The following is a 13,064-nucleotide window of genomic DNA, read 5'->3' on the forward strand; positions in this document are numbered from 1 at the left end:
CGCATGATACCATTGTAAGGATTGCTGTGACTCTAGAAAAATACAAGCAAGGTCTTCTCGCTCAATACTCAGGGAATAAGTATCTTCTTGTCCTAAAATTTGTCTTGAGTGAACCAGCGGATAGACCTTCGGCCCGCCGAGTCTGCTATTAAACTAAGTAAGTGATTTCTACTGCCTCCTTAATCGCCTCCCATCATGGCGCCCGTCACACAGATCATGTACTTCAAGACCTCTTCGTCCTACCTCCAGGATCCCTTGCGGTTGATGCATTGATGTCTGAGCTTGTGATCAATTCATCAATATCAAAAGACAGAAAACAAGAAACTGACGCACGAACGACTCGACTTTCGAAGGGGTTTGGTTTGGTATTGTCTTCTTCCCATGCCTCTACATCAGCCCGCCACAATGCTAATGTTGATGCATCGATTGCACCTTCAAGTTCTGCAAGTTCTTCACGGTGGGCTCGGGCGGTTGCAGCAGCCTCCTTGAGTTTGCGCAGTAAAGTCCGCCCTATTAAAAACACCTTGATGAAAATCAACAGAAGATAACGAGTCAACGCACCCAACAATATTATTTTTTTCCAGTTCCAATCACCGAAGTGATCATCAAGCGTGTCACGACGGTTGCCCGGGCCACATCCCATGTGTACGCATTTTTGTCCTCGCAGCCAGTTGCTAGTAGCTTTCCATCCGCAGAAAATGACACGCAGCGTACTGCACGTGGATGCTGCAGGGGCGAACTGATAGGTAGTCCATTGTCGAGGTTCCACAGTCGCGCTGTGTAGTCCAACGATGCGCTTGCGGGGATGCGGCCATTCGGTGATATTGCAATGGCATGGACAAGGGTAACGTGCTCATCCAGAACCGTGGTTAACTTTGCTATCCCATGTCCTAATCGAAGAGTCCCATGACCCGGAGATAAGCGTTTTTTCATCCTTGGTCCAAGCCAGGCAAGTCACTACGTCAGTGTGTCCTTTGAGACTCTGAGAGTTGCGACAAGCTTGCCTGTCTTTGCGTCCCAGATCTGGATGGAGGACTCCTTGGGTCGATATACGGTTCAGGGCACATTACATTCACCAGTCGCCACCAAGGTCGTGTCTGGTGAATAGACGACTGCCCACACGTGTTTGTACCCGGTTATGTGCGTATTATACTACTTCCGCGTTATGCACACACAAATCATTGTCAATCAATCAGTCCGGTGTCTTCAGATCATAATCGGGTGCACTAGCATATTCGATGTCGTAGAGTCAGATTTCCTATACGCAAACTCGAGTATCAAATGACAGACGCCCTTCCTCTCATTCTCTGGGATTACACCTACAACTCAGATGTCAGATGGCAAATGGATGACCATGATGGTATATACAGATATCGCCGACTCCATTCTATCCATTAACGCTAGACGAGCACTTCCTCACAGCCACCACACAATATCATTTTCCACCACCTCAATACTTTCCCTTTCAGTCATACAAGACTGACACCTCCCACTTACACTTCCCACCTCACACTTCCTTGTTCGAACTTGGGCCGAGAACAGGTCTTCAGTGTCTTACTCAGTGCAGGGACGTAGAAGCGCGGATCAAGACCCTCATATTCTCCCCTCCAACTGCGGTCGCTCCCATGTGTTCACGCCTCTGCTAAAATGAAGACACCGCTACGCTGAGTCCTCCTATTTTTGCACTGGAGAAGATAAAATAGGCCACGGAAATCGACAATATGCACCACCCAATACTGAGTCGCAGTCTACTTCTCCTAGTCTCATCTGCAGAGATTCACTTTGTCTCGCATTTATCGCAAGTTCAATGCAGACTTATGGAACTGAATTGTATACTCTTCCTGTTGAGTCTCCAGAAACCGACTATCGAAGAGCTCCTCGACGAGGATGTCCGTTGTGACATCCTGATGTACCTGAGTCCAATATCACCTTCAATTCAATGTCACCTATCGTGCCGGAACTTCTCGTGTTAGCCCCTACTCTTCGCATTGCCTCAATTTCATCCCCCGTTCGCTTGCTTTTGCCCAGTGTCCAGTTATTTTTTCACGCCCCACAGCTCACAACATCCTACACGCATCGTTTTCATAGTGCTCTCGTTCTCACTGCCTTCGTCGTGGATATCGCGATTACATGCTGTACAGTGAACACTTGCAATGAACTACATATTCCATCCTACCTCTCATCTCGGATTTTTAGCCCACTTTGAATGTACCCCACTTGAACGACCACGCGCACAGATGATCGCAACAACGGAGTCCATCTGTTCAGTTTCTCAGTCCCCTATAATGAAGCACCTATGTTATGCATCACTTCAACACAATCCACGGCGCACGCGCAACTGCATCTCTGATGGAATCGGCATGCCTGGTCCGTTGTTACGTGCTCTCACGAACTAGCAAGAACGTCATAAGTACTGCTACACAGTCAGCTCAAGTCGTTCACATAGACGACCTTCTCAGGTTAGACGCTGGGTATAGAATAGAATACGAAGTATGATCTACTGTACACTCGGTCACATGTAAATTGTATCTGAAATATTCATAATGGATGCATTGCTGCGATAATCGTTGGTACTAAGGTCTGCAAGTGTTTAATTTAGTAAGCGCGAGGAACAGAGAGGGCTTCGGAGAGACTCACTCCTCTCGGCACTTTTGCCAGTGTTGTCCATATGCCATGCAGCTCAAATCAAGGTCAGGACCTCTGGGTATCACTAATGCAGTCCCGGGGCTCCACAATGAATGTCGAGAAGCGGGTGGTACCCAAAATAACAGCTGACGTTCGGGTTCTATCACCCATCCACTGCCGCTATCCAGGACAAAGGGGGTCGAACTGCGGTCGTCATGGGATGCTCCCTCCATTAACTCAGAAGTGTCGCAGAGCGCGTGCATAGAGTTGGACGAGAAGCGAATGAAGTGATTGTTCAGAGTGTTCAATGACATGGTAGTGGTGGCCTCGATCGTGCGATGTTCATCTGAGAATGATGGATGATCTAACTCAGCGCACTGTTGCGATGGCTGCCCCATCACTGCATGCCACAGCCGAACAGTGTTATCCTCCGAACCAGTGACGATGCGAGTGCCGTCCGGCGAGAACGAGACCGACCAAACTGAATCAGTGTGCCCCCACAAGGGTTCACCGACTGGCTCCCCCGTCCCTGTATCCCACAGCCGAACAGTCTTATCCTCCGAACCAGTGACGATGCGAGTGCCGTCCGGTGAGAACGAGACCGAGCGAACTGATTCAGTGTGCCCCCGCAAGGGCTCACCGACTGGCTCCCCCGTCCCTGCATCCCACAGCCGAACAGTCTTATCGTCCGAACCAGTGACGATGCGAGTGCCGTCCGGCGAGAACGAGACCGAGTTAACTGAATCAGTGTGCCACAGCAAGGGCTCACCGAGTTGCTCCCCCGTCCCTGCATACCACAGCCGAACGGTCTTATCGTCCGAACCAGTGACGATGCGAGTGCCGTCCGACGAGAACGAGACCGAGTTAACTGAATCGGTGTGCCCCCGCAAGGGCTCACCGACTGGCTCCCCCGTCCCTGCATCCCACAGCCGAACAGTGTTATCCCAAGAACCAGTGACGATGCGAGAGCCATCCGGCGAGAACGAGACCGAGTTGACAAAATCAGTGTGCCCCCGCAAGGGCTCACCGACTGGCTCCCCCGTTCCTGCATACCACAGCCGAACAGTATTATCCTGCGAACCAGTGACGATGCGAGTGCCGTCCGGCGAGAATGAGACCGAGTTAACTGAAGAAGTGTGCCCCCACAAGGGCTCACCGACTTGCTCCCCCGTCCCTGCATCCCACAGCCGAATAGTGTTATCCTGCGAACCAGTGACGATGCGAGTGCCGTCCGGCGAGAATGAGACTGACCAAACTGAATCAATGTGCCCCCGCAAGGGCTCGCCGACTTGCTCCACCGTCCCTGCATCCCACAGCCGAACAGTGTTATCCTCCGAACCAGTGACGATGCGAGTGCCGTCCGGCGAGAACGAGACCGAGTTAACTGAAGAAGTATGCCCCCGCAAGGGTTCACCGACTAGCTTCCCCGTCCCTACATCCCACAGCCGAACAGTGTTATCCCAAGAACCAGTGACGATACGAGTGCCGTTCGGAGAGAACGAGACCGAGTGAACTGATTCAGTGTGCCCCCTGAGCACGGTCTGAACAGCCGGCCAGTTTATATCACGTCCAGATGCCACACGAAGAGTATTCGGAAACCGTGCAGAAAACTTTCTAGATAGCGGGGAGTTGGCAGGCGAGAATGAGAGTGCTGATATATACAGATGTGGTGTGCTGTGTAAAATCATGCCGCCGAAGACTTGAATGAACCTCTGTACGTCCATTGCAGTCGACGAGACATCTTTGAATTTGGGATGGCCCTGTGGTTGCGCATGAGCGCTGTATCTGACACTTAGTAGCATTGTGCTCACCTTCAGCCACTGGGCAATGGGCGGAAGGGCACCAACTGCAACGCTGAGCTCATTGGTGAGGGCAAGTGACTCCAGCCAGAAAAACACCTGTTCGTGGTCGAATAACATTTTCACTTCTTTCGCGAGTTCCTTGTCGAAGGTTGTGGTTCGTACGTGTGACATCCAAAAACGAGATGAATATGACAGATGTGGGGAGATGCATTTTTGAATTCGTTCTTGTAGACCGGGATCTTCGCTATTAGGTAGATACGACGACTTTAAAGCACAGATATTGAAGCGAAGACCGTGTTCCATCACTCGAAGCGACGCGAATGCAAGATCGCGTTGCGCCTTTGACAGATCGATGAAAAATTCTTTACTGGATTCTTTGTCAGTCAAGAAATCATGGAAGGACGCGTGGAGGGGTCGGATTTTGGAATCTGAGTTGGTGGTGCCGCTGAGGAGGGAGCCCATACTTTTTACCACAAGCTCCACGTCGAAATGGTCCTCTTCCTTTGGAAAATGGGACCTCATGACTTTGAGAGAAGCTAAAGGAAGGGGTTCAGCTATGCCTAGTATTTGTCCCATCACTGAGCGAAATCTCGCTAGCTTCTTCAAACGCAGTTTCGGCGGATCCGGAGATGTATCCCTGGGTATGATGTTTGTTAAGATGAGGTCATACATATTGTGCAACAGCTTGCTTCTCTCAGCAGGATTGCTTGACACCACCGTGACAACCTCGTAGTGATCCTTTGGAGATACCATACCGGACTCTTTGATGTATTCGCAGGCGAGACGCGCCCACTCGAAAAGTCCATCAGCTTTCTCAGCGAGGACTGCGAACTCTCTGTCCTGGAAATTCAGCCCTTCCAACTCCTTGGATACGTAAGCACGGATGTCGCGCTTTGCAAATTCTGGTGGAATACCATCCATCGACATCTGTCGAATATGCTGAACACCACGAAACTTGTCTTCGATATCATCAAGCGGGCGAGAGGTAACGATGAAGCGGAAGTTGCCAGGAAGGTCTGTAATTTTTGGAACGTCAGGGTTTGGATGTTTGCCAGCTAGAATACGGAGGAGGTCCATTCGTGTCTTTACTCCGCCGCTCTCGTCCAGTGCGTCGATCACGATCACGATGGGTCCCACAATCGACCCAGATGACTTCCCCAGTGGTTCGACAAGAAGGTTCTGCCACTGCTGGATGATATCCGCTGTATTCTTGAGCGAGTTCGCGATCTTAACTACATCTGCTAATGCCCGCCTCATCTCCGGATCACGATCAGCCAGGTCGCGCGCAATCGTGGAAAAGATCTGTTCATGGCGACCATCTACTCCTCGGTCAAAACAGTAACACGAACCAAGCCCTCCCACGTCTTTGAGCCACTTAGCAATGGTGTGGGCGATGGCCGATTTGCCCTTGCCCGCAGGGCCAGATAGCCACAGCACACGTGGAATGTTGTCCCCAGTGCTGTTGACCCATTCCGTGATCTGGGAAAGTATTTCCGTGCGCGTCCCTTGAAGGCACTCTTTTCTGGTATCTAGTCCCGCGCGATTTGCATAAGTCATACCGCTGAAGTCCGATGTTTCTTCTGAAAAGGCGTGAATATATGTGAATTCACAAGGACGTCCGAACCCTTACCCATACGATGGACGTGTATGGCTATGTTGTTAACGTGTGTGCTCATGTCGTGGACGCCTATAGCTACGTCGCGAGTACCCTGGTCCCGGAAGTTTTGCATGAGGCCGTCGAACACGTCATTGTACTTTTTGATCGTATCGTCCGTTTCTGAGAGGACTTCCTTTCCAAGTCTCTTCCCTGTGATGATGGTAGAAGCTCGAGACGGTACAGAGCGCAACAGCTTGTAACACTCACAAAAGTTGCTGATCTCCGAATAGTTCGTGATAAATTGAGCACATTCACGAGTCTGCTGAGAAATCTTTGCAAGGATAGCGTACATCGACAAAATTTGGTTAAGCTTCTCGTCTTGTGTCATGAAGTCGTAAATTTCAGATAACTTCTTGAGAAGTTTGAGTAACGCTGCATCGCGATCCGCTTGAGCTAGAATAATCTGTACAAATGATTGCTGAGCGGTGGGAGATAGGAAGAGATAAAGAGAAAATATACTTTGGCTGCAAAAGACAACACGCCCAGCGCCATCTTTGCATATGGATGTACCTGTGGAACTAAATTAGTTCGATTCTGATCGAGAGGGCCTGCATACATCCGCGATCTTTTCGATAACAGTGTCGAATATCCTGAGGGGTTTGAGATATGTGTCTTGGAAACTGTCAGCAGCATCGAGATCTTCTGGTGTGTCTTGAACAATAGAAACCACGGGTATCACAGCTCCCGAAAGTGGATGCATGCGTTTTGCAGCCTGTTGTGCATCTCGAAGCGCCAATTGGGTAGTATCACTGGCAGCCTCCACTTCCACACCAGACGGAACCGCCTGAACCTGCACAACCACCAGAATTTAGAGAGAGTACAGAGACTGGAGGACAAGTATGAGAACTTACCTCGAGATTCGGGGTCGATGAAGCACGTTCATGATTGACATTCGGGGGAACAGGGCTGAGGGTGCGGGAATCCTTCGAGCGCTTATGGCAATCTTAGTCGTATTCCAGGACACTCATTATACATGCTTGTGGACTCACCGAGATCCTTAACTTCTTAGCACCGTCCTTAACCTTCTTCAGAAGCCGACCGAGTTTTCCACGGGGTCGGTGCTAGACGAAGGATGTGTCAGTGTTTGGAATGGAGTGGACTGAGTGATCCTCATCAGTCACGTACCGGGCTTCCGCTAGCTGTTGCTTCGCTAGTTGTGTGAGTTGAATCCCTCCGAGTCGATGAGTTGCCTTTGCTCATTGTGAATAGCAGTTGAAGCGAAGAGAAGGGCCTTACATTATTTACATAATAGGCCATTCCAAAAGCGTAGCAGACAAAATTGAATGGCTTTCGAACTAAGTGAATACAAGTCGAAGTGCGCGGGCTTATCTTCGATCAATTAACTTGAAGGGGCATACATTGATTTCGAGACGGAAGATCCAAGAAATGCATTCTGAGTCTTTGGTAGGTCAAGTCTGCAACATGCCAGATTCAATGATATGATTGATATCGAACTACTAGTAGAGTGGGCTTTAAAGCCTATATACGACTATTATCGTCAGTCAGACTCTTTTAAGGCTGCAAACGTAGCTATAGCCTCTCGACAGGTCTTTGCGAGCAGACCTACTAGTACCTATGCGTTTGTCAACTTTTCACGACACTAGTCTAGTCCCTGTGACGGAATTTGTCACTGCCACCCTCAAAAGTAGAAGTTTGGTTCCTTGAAGCTTCAAGGAACCAAACTTCTACTATTATGGTACGCGCAATCGGCAGCCACCAGAAGTCGGCACTTTCACAAAACTCGTGTTTCCAGCTACCTAAACACAAAATTCTTTACATAGACATCATTCTCTCTCTAACACAACTCAATACGAGGTCAAACGAATACATTTGAAGCAGAATTGAATGAGATAGCTGAAAGTGCCGAAGTCACGCAGAAATGTCACCTGCCGATATATGCCGTGACGGAGTTTCAATACTGCACACACCAGTGCCTTGCCAGTGCCGACTGGTGCTGTGCTGCTGGTCATGGGGCTAGAGCAGCGTGAAAAGGATAAGGCCGACGCGGAGAAGCAGGCCAAAAAGAAGACAGAAGATGAAGCGCGCCACACTCAGATCGAACGCGATATCGAGTCGAAGACGTTTGATGCACTCTCAACACTCCGGCGCAAGGATGATCATTTTATCGCACTTGCTGGCGCTCTCAAGATTTCAAGAGACGGAACGGTTGAGGAACTCAGGACTAGACTCAAAGAGTTTCTTGCTGATGCCGCAAATCAGCACTTTGCCTACAATCCACGTTTTGCTGCGCTCTTCCAGACGGGAAAAAACGCGTTCGAAGAATAAGAATTTAGCCACTGCGTCATCGACAGGACAGGCTAGTAGTGGCGCCTCGCAAGACAATGACGCTACCTCATCCAACACTTCCGGTACTCATTTTTTCACCCCACCTGCCAGTGCACATTCTTTTAATCCATATTATCCTCCACACTTTACTAACCAGCCATATTTTCATCAATTCTATGCTAATCCAGCTCTCCGCGCACCATCTTACTCTACAACGCAACATAATAATTCATCCGGCGGTCCCATTGCGTCATCATCAAACTTGGACAGACAACCTCAGCATCCTTACAACACACACAGTCTCCCTACACATCCCCCTCAATTATACAACTACGGTACTAATCATGGTCACCCTCGTACTTAGATTCTACTAGTATATACTGTACTTGCTTGCTCACGCCGAATACTAACTCACTTCCTTGCGCTCCTGCTTGACTGCCGAGCTGACTTTGAAACTGGCTCAGTAACATGTCGTGACTTACTGTGACATTTGCGTGACTGCCGACTTCTGGGGGCTGCCGATTGCGCGTACCATAATAGTACGGCTCGAGCTGGGCGTCTGTCATTGATAAGCCCAACGTAGTTCACGGCATGAGAACGTGCAGGTGGTTCCACTGAGTGACGTATTTATCGGTCACAGGCACACCGGATGCTGAATGCTCACAAGGAGATCATTGATATTTTGCTTGCCCATGCCATGATGACGCGATATAATTACAATCATGTGTGAACTTGTCTGTCAACTCTGTAGTGGTTGTTGTGTAGGAAGGTACTTCAAAGTCTCCTGTCCTCCCCCTGACTAGTTCGATGCTCGAGCATCTACCTAGTCTCCCGTAGCCAGACGAAGCTTGAAGGAGGATGATAGTTGATCGTTTTCTCACTATTATTGCGGTTTAAAAACATGCCCAAGTTGAATCCAAAAAAAAGAGTCTCGAGCGAACAAGCGGGTCGAACGCGGCCCGCTTCTATATTGATACTTAAACTAAGTGACAGCCATTTCTACCCAGCCTCCTCTCAATCACCTCTCATCATGGCGCCCGTCACACAAATTATGTACTTTAAGACCTCTTCGTCCTACCTCCAGGATCCCGCTCGGTTGATTTCTGAGCTTGCGACCACAAGTTCAGCAGACAAAATTGAAGGGCTTTCTAAGTGAATCACTAATGTCATCCTCGGAGCATGCTAGCTTATCGTCGATTAAGGGCATACCTTGGTTTCGAGACCGAGGATCCAAGCAATGCATTCTGGGTCTTCGGTAAGTCAAGTTTGCGACACACTACGCCCAATTGCGTTGAACTACTTGCAGAGTGGTCTTCCAAGTCTGCGCATGACACATATCATCAGACAGACACTTTCAAGGCTACACAAGCAGCTGCTCGACAAGTCTTTGCGAGCAGACCTACCCATACATTTGCCGAATTCTCCGACGCTAGTCAGATCTTTTCTGCTCCAGTGACGGAATTTGTCACTTTCACTCTCAAGAGGGGTGTCAGCATGGACGCGCTTCAGCCCCTTGTCGAACAGCTTCAGGCCAAGCTTCAAGGAACACCCAAGTTCTACGGCTCGAGCTGGGCGCCTGTCGTTGATAAGCCTAACGTAGTTCACGGCGTGTTAGGATGGGAAAGTGTGCAGGTAATTCTAACATAAGTTCGTCCGATTCACCTGCTTATCAGTCACAGGCACACTGGGACGCTGTAACCTCAGGTCCCCTCAAAGACATCATTGATGAAGTGAAGAAGATTGCTGACCTTTGGCTTGTCCACGCCATACTGACGCGATACACTGTGTGAACTTGATTATCGAACGCTCTGTACGAACCACACTTTGTCGTTGTTTTGTAGGAAGGTATTTTGAAGTCATGAAACATGTGCTGGATATTTCCGAGGAACATCGACAGGTGGAAGTTCCTCTGTTTTCGACAAGCAGTGTTTCACAAGTTAGCCGTATGCCGGCCTCCCACCGTGGGTGCACTCACCACTATCGTGTGCAGTAGCGGTCAGTGGTAAACTGACGCTGACACTGGCTGTTGAAGTCCGCCAGCACAGCCTCCCGTGCTCCCGATAAGCTCATGCTACTATCCCTCTATGTATGGAGGCAACCGTAGCTTGAGCACGACACTCAACCACATGCACAGAGATAGCAACCTCGTCCAACAGGTGTGCGACGTTCAGAAAATAGCAACCGGCTCTTACGAAGGCCCTCTGTCGGAGTGTATCTCAGGCGTGACAGTGAGATAGAAGAACACACCAGCATTTTCTACGGCCTTGAAGACAACACACCCGAGTCTCAGCTCAATGGTGATGATGATACGGACATCTCTCAGCGCACTTATCGCCGACGATGCTCTGGGCAGGGGACATCAGCTCAGCTAATGTCCTGGCTGTGGGCGCCAGTTGATTCTGCAAAGTATTGTGTCGTTGATGTACAGAGAGGTGATTTGCATGGGCTGGTGGCTGCGAAGATCACGAGAATATATGAGCACAAGTAGAGTAGGAGCCCGTAGAATATTTTTTTCAAAGATTGATTTCGTGACATACTTTCGACTAGACTAGCAACCAACCCCTGTGACGCGTCACTGGTGGGTGAGAGTGATGACCAGTCATGGATGAAATTTGAAGGGAAGTCAGCCATGTTAGGGGCGTGACATCGCGCAGTAACACAGTGGTATCAGAAACAAACAGGCAGTGCGCCGTGGTGGCAATATGCCGTCAATAACAAACGGATGAAACGGAAGATGGATCATGGATCAAGGGGCAGTCAGCCATGTTGAGGACGTGACCTTTGCGACAAGCGCACCATACAGCAACACATCGAACATACCACGGACAGTCAGCCATGTCGAAGACTTGACCATAGGCCGCCCAGAAAGAGTCAAACTAAAGATCACCTGCCTCGGCCCTCAAGCAATCATGTCGCGATCACCGTAGCGGATGTTCTGTTTCTTCGTGGCTGCCCTTGGCATCGAGCGAAGACAGGTTCAAGTAAGACGAGCACGGCAAGAGTTGCATGCGATGCAGGATGATCTGGTAGTTGTGCGAACCATACTTGTCGAAAGCATGACGGGTAGTAGAACGCACTCGTCTCAGTAATAGCGTCCGAGGCGGCACCTGGGACCCATTAAGGGAACTAATTTCCACCAAAAAAATTACAGACCTCATGTCTACAGAACCAAGCCAGATCTCACCACTACTTAAAGTGGGTGCGTCTCTATTACACAATATTCACTTATCGATACACGTTTTCCTTTCACTCTCCGTATTAACTCGTTCTCAGATCAGAATTATGATTCGGGTCCATCTCGCTAAAATCAAAGCGGCCCTAGAAGCCTTGATGAAACGGTACGTATACTTATGGCTATGATACCTTCCTGCTTATTAGCTAAACTATTTGTCAAAGGCAGAATATTCTTCCGATGCTGGGCCCACTGGGCCACAGAACGCAGACGTTCTGATTCAATGTACTACTGTGGGCACGCTCGCCTCTGATCAGAACATTGTTGCGTGTGCGATCAATTAATGTCCATGTATCCATTTTCATCCATACCGCCGGGTAAGCCGTCCGCATGGGACGGCGCTTTGATCAGCGTTCTCCCTTGATTCGTGCATATTACGGTAATATTATTTGCCTCGTGGAACATATGTAGGTGTGGGTGTAGCGCTCGTTGTGCTACACAGTCTAACTATTGATAAGGCTTTTGGTTCGTTTCCATCTCCGACTGCATCATGGAGATGTTCATCCCCTCTGTGCTATTGGCCATCGAGAGCCTATTGAAGGGCCTAGCTTGGTTGAAACGGAAAGCAATCTTCATATATTTTGGCAGGGAAGAGTCCCCGCCACCGCCGATATCATCCTCGGCTTTATGTTCACCAACTGATTCACCATACGAAAGTGCTCACTCGCAGCATCAAAGGTCATATGAACGCACCTACTCACAGCAGCAAGGATCAACTTATCACCTGTACCCGCCACCGCCACCGCATCCAGCAACCAAATACTCTCAATCCCCATCCGCCCATCAATCACCTTCGCAGCAGCAAGGATCAACTTATCACCTGTACCCGCCACCACCATCGCATCCAGCGACCAAACACTCTCAATCCCCTTCCGCCCATCAATCACCTTTGCAGCAGCAAGGATCAACTTATCACCTGTACCCGCCACCACCACCGCATCCAGCGACCAAATACTCTCAATCCCCTTCTGACCATCAATCACCTTCGCAGCAGCAAGGATCAACTTATCACCTGTACCCGCCGCCGCATCCAGCGACCAAGTACTCTCAATCCCCTTCCACCCACCAATCACCTTTGCAGCACACATCCTATCAGCCTCATCGCCAACCGAGCGTACGATTCCCTGCACTGCCCACACACCCCGTATCTCCTGATGTTGTTCCGGTGACCGAGCCTGTCCGATGTCACATCCCTCAGGTCTGTCTTAGCATGATCCATCTGGTAGTGCTGTCTACTTACCTCTTCGAAATATTCACAACCCCCTTCCGCCCAACAATCACCCACATAATACATACCCTATCAGCCTCATCGCCAACAGACTGTACAATTTCCTGCACAACTCTCACCCCCCGTATCTCCTAATGTTGCTGCGGTAACCGAGCCTGTCCGAAGTGACATCCCTCAGGTCTGTCTTAGCATGATCCATCTGGCAGTGCTGTCCACTTACCTCTTCGAAATACT

The 13,064-nt window shown here is 49.6% G+C and overlaps 4 protein-coding genes across 4 annotated transcripts; 3 read left to right on the forward strand and 1 right to left on the reverse strand.

The window, feature by feature from the left end:
* DFJ58DRAFT_677370 (uncharacterized protein) lies at window positions 1-885 on the reverse strand. The gene is made up of 2 exons (XM_041383143.1): window positions 334-885; window positions 1-276 (listed from the first exon to the last, which is right to left on the reverse strand). The coding sequence occupies exons 1-2, from the start codon at window positions 641-643 to the stop codon at window positions 224-226; spliced, it is 363 nt and encodes a 120-aa protein (XP_041249618.1). The 5' UTR covers window positions 644-885; the 3' UTR covers window positions 1-223.
* A 7,167-nt stretch (window positions 886-8,052) lies between these two features.
* On the forward strand, window positions 8,053-8,370 carry DFJ58DRAFT_722434 (uncharacterized protein; the record flags this gene model as incomplete). Its single annotated transcript, XM_041384886.1, has 1 exon — window positions 8,053-8,370. One exon carries the CDS (start codon window positions 8,053-8,055, stop codon window positions 8,368-8,370), a length of 318 nt encoding a protein of 105 aa, XP_041249619.1.
* On the forward strand, window positions 8,264-8,794 carry DFJ58DRAFT_761979 (uncharacterized protein; the record flags this gene model as incomplete). Its single annotated transcript, XM_041388512.1, has 1 exon — window positions 8,264-8,794. A coding segment is annotated over exon 1 (216 nt), but the record flags the coding sequence as incomplete, so codon positions are not given.
* A 598-nt stretch (window positions 8,795-9,392) lies between these two features.
* On the forward strand, window positions 9,393-10,261 carry DFJ58DRAFT_761984 (uncharacterized protein). Its single transcript, XM_041388513.1, has 5 exons — window positions 9,393-9,522; window positions 9,573-9,625; window positions 9,677-10,002; window positions 10,050-10,198; window positions 10,242-10,261. Exons 1-4 carry the CDS (start codon window positions 9,401-9,403, stop codon window positions 10,158-10,160), a joined length of 612 nt encoding a protein of 203 aa, XP_041249621.1. The 5' UTR covers window positions 9,393-9,400; the 3' UTR covers window positions 10,161-10,198; window positions 10,242-10,261.
* The last annotated feature ends 2,803 nt before the right edge of the window (window positions 10,262-13,064 follow it).

The sequence above is a fragment of the Suillus subalutaceus genome (genome assembly GCF_016647625.1).
Source record: "Suillus subalutaceus strain FC151 chromosome Unknown DFJ58scaffold_7, whole genome shotgun sequence".
NCBI classification, from domain to species: domain Eukaryota; kingdom Fungi; phylum Basidiomycota; class Agaricomycetes; order Boletales; family Suillaceae; genus Suillus; species Suillus subalutaceus.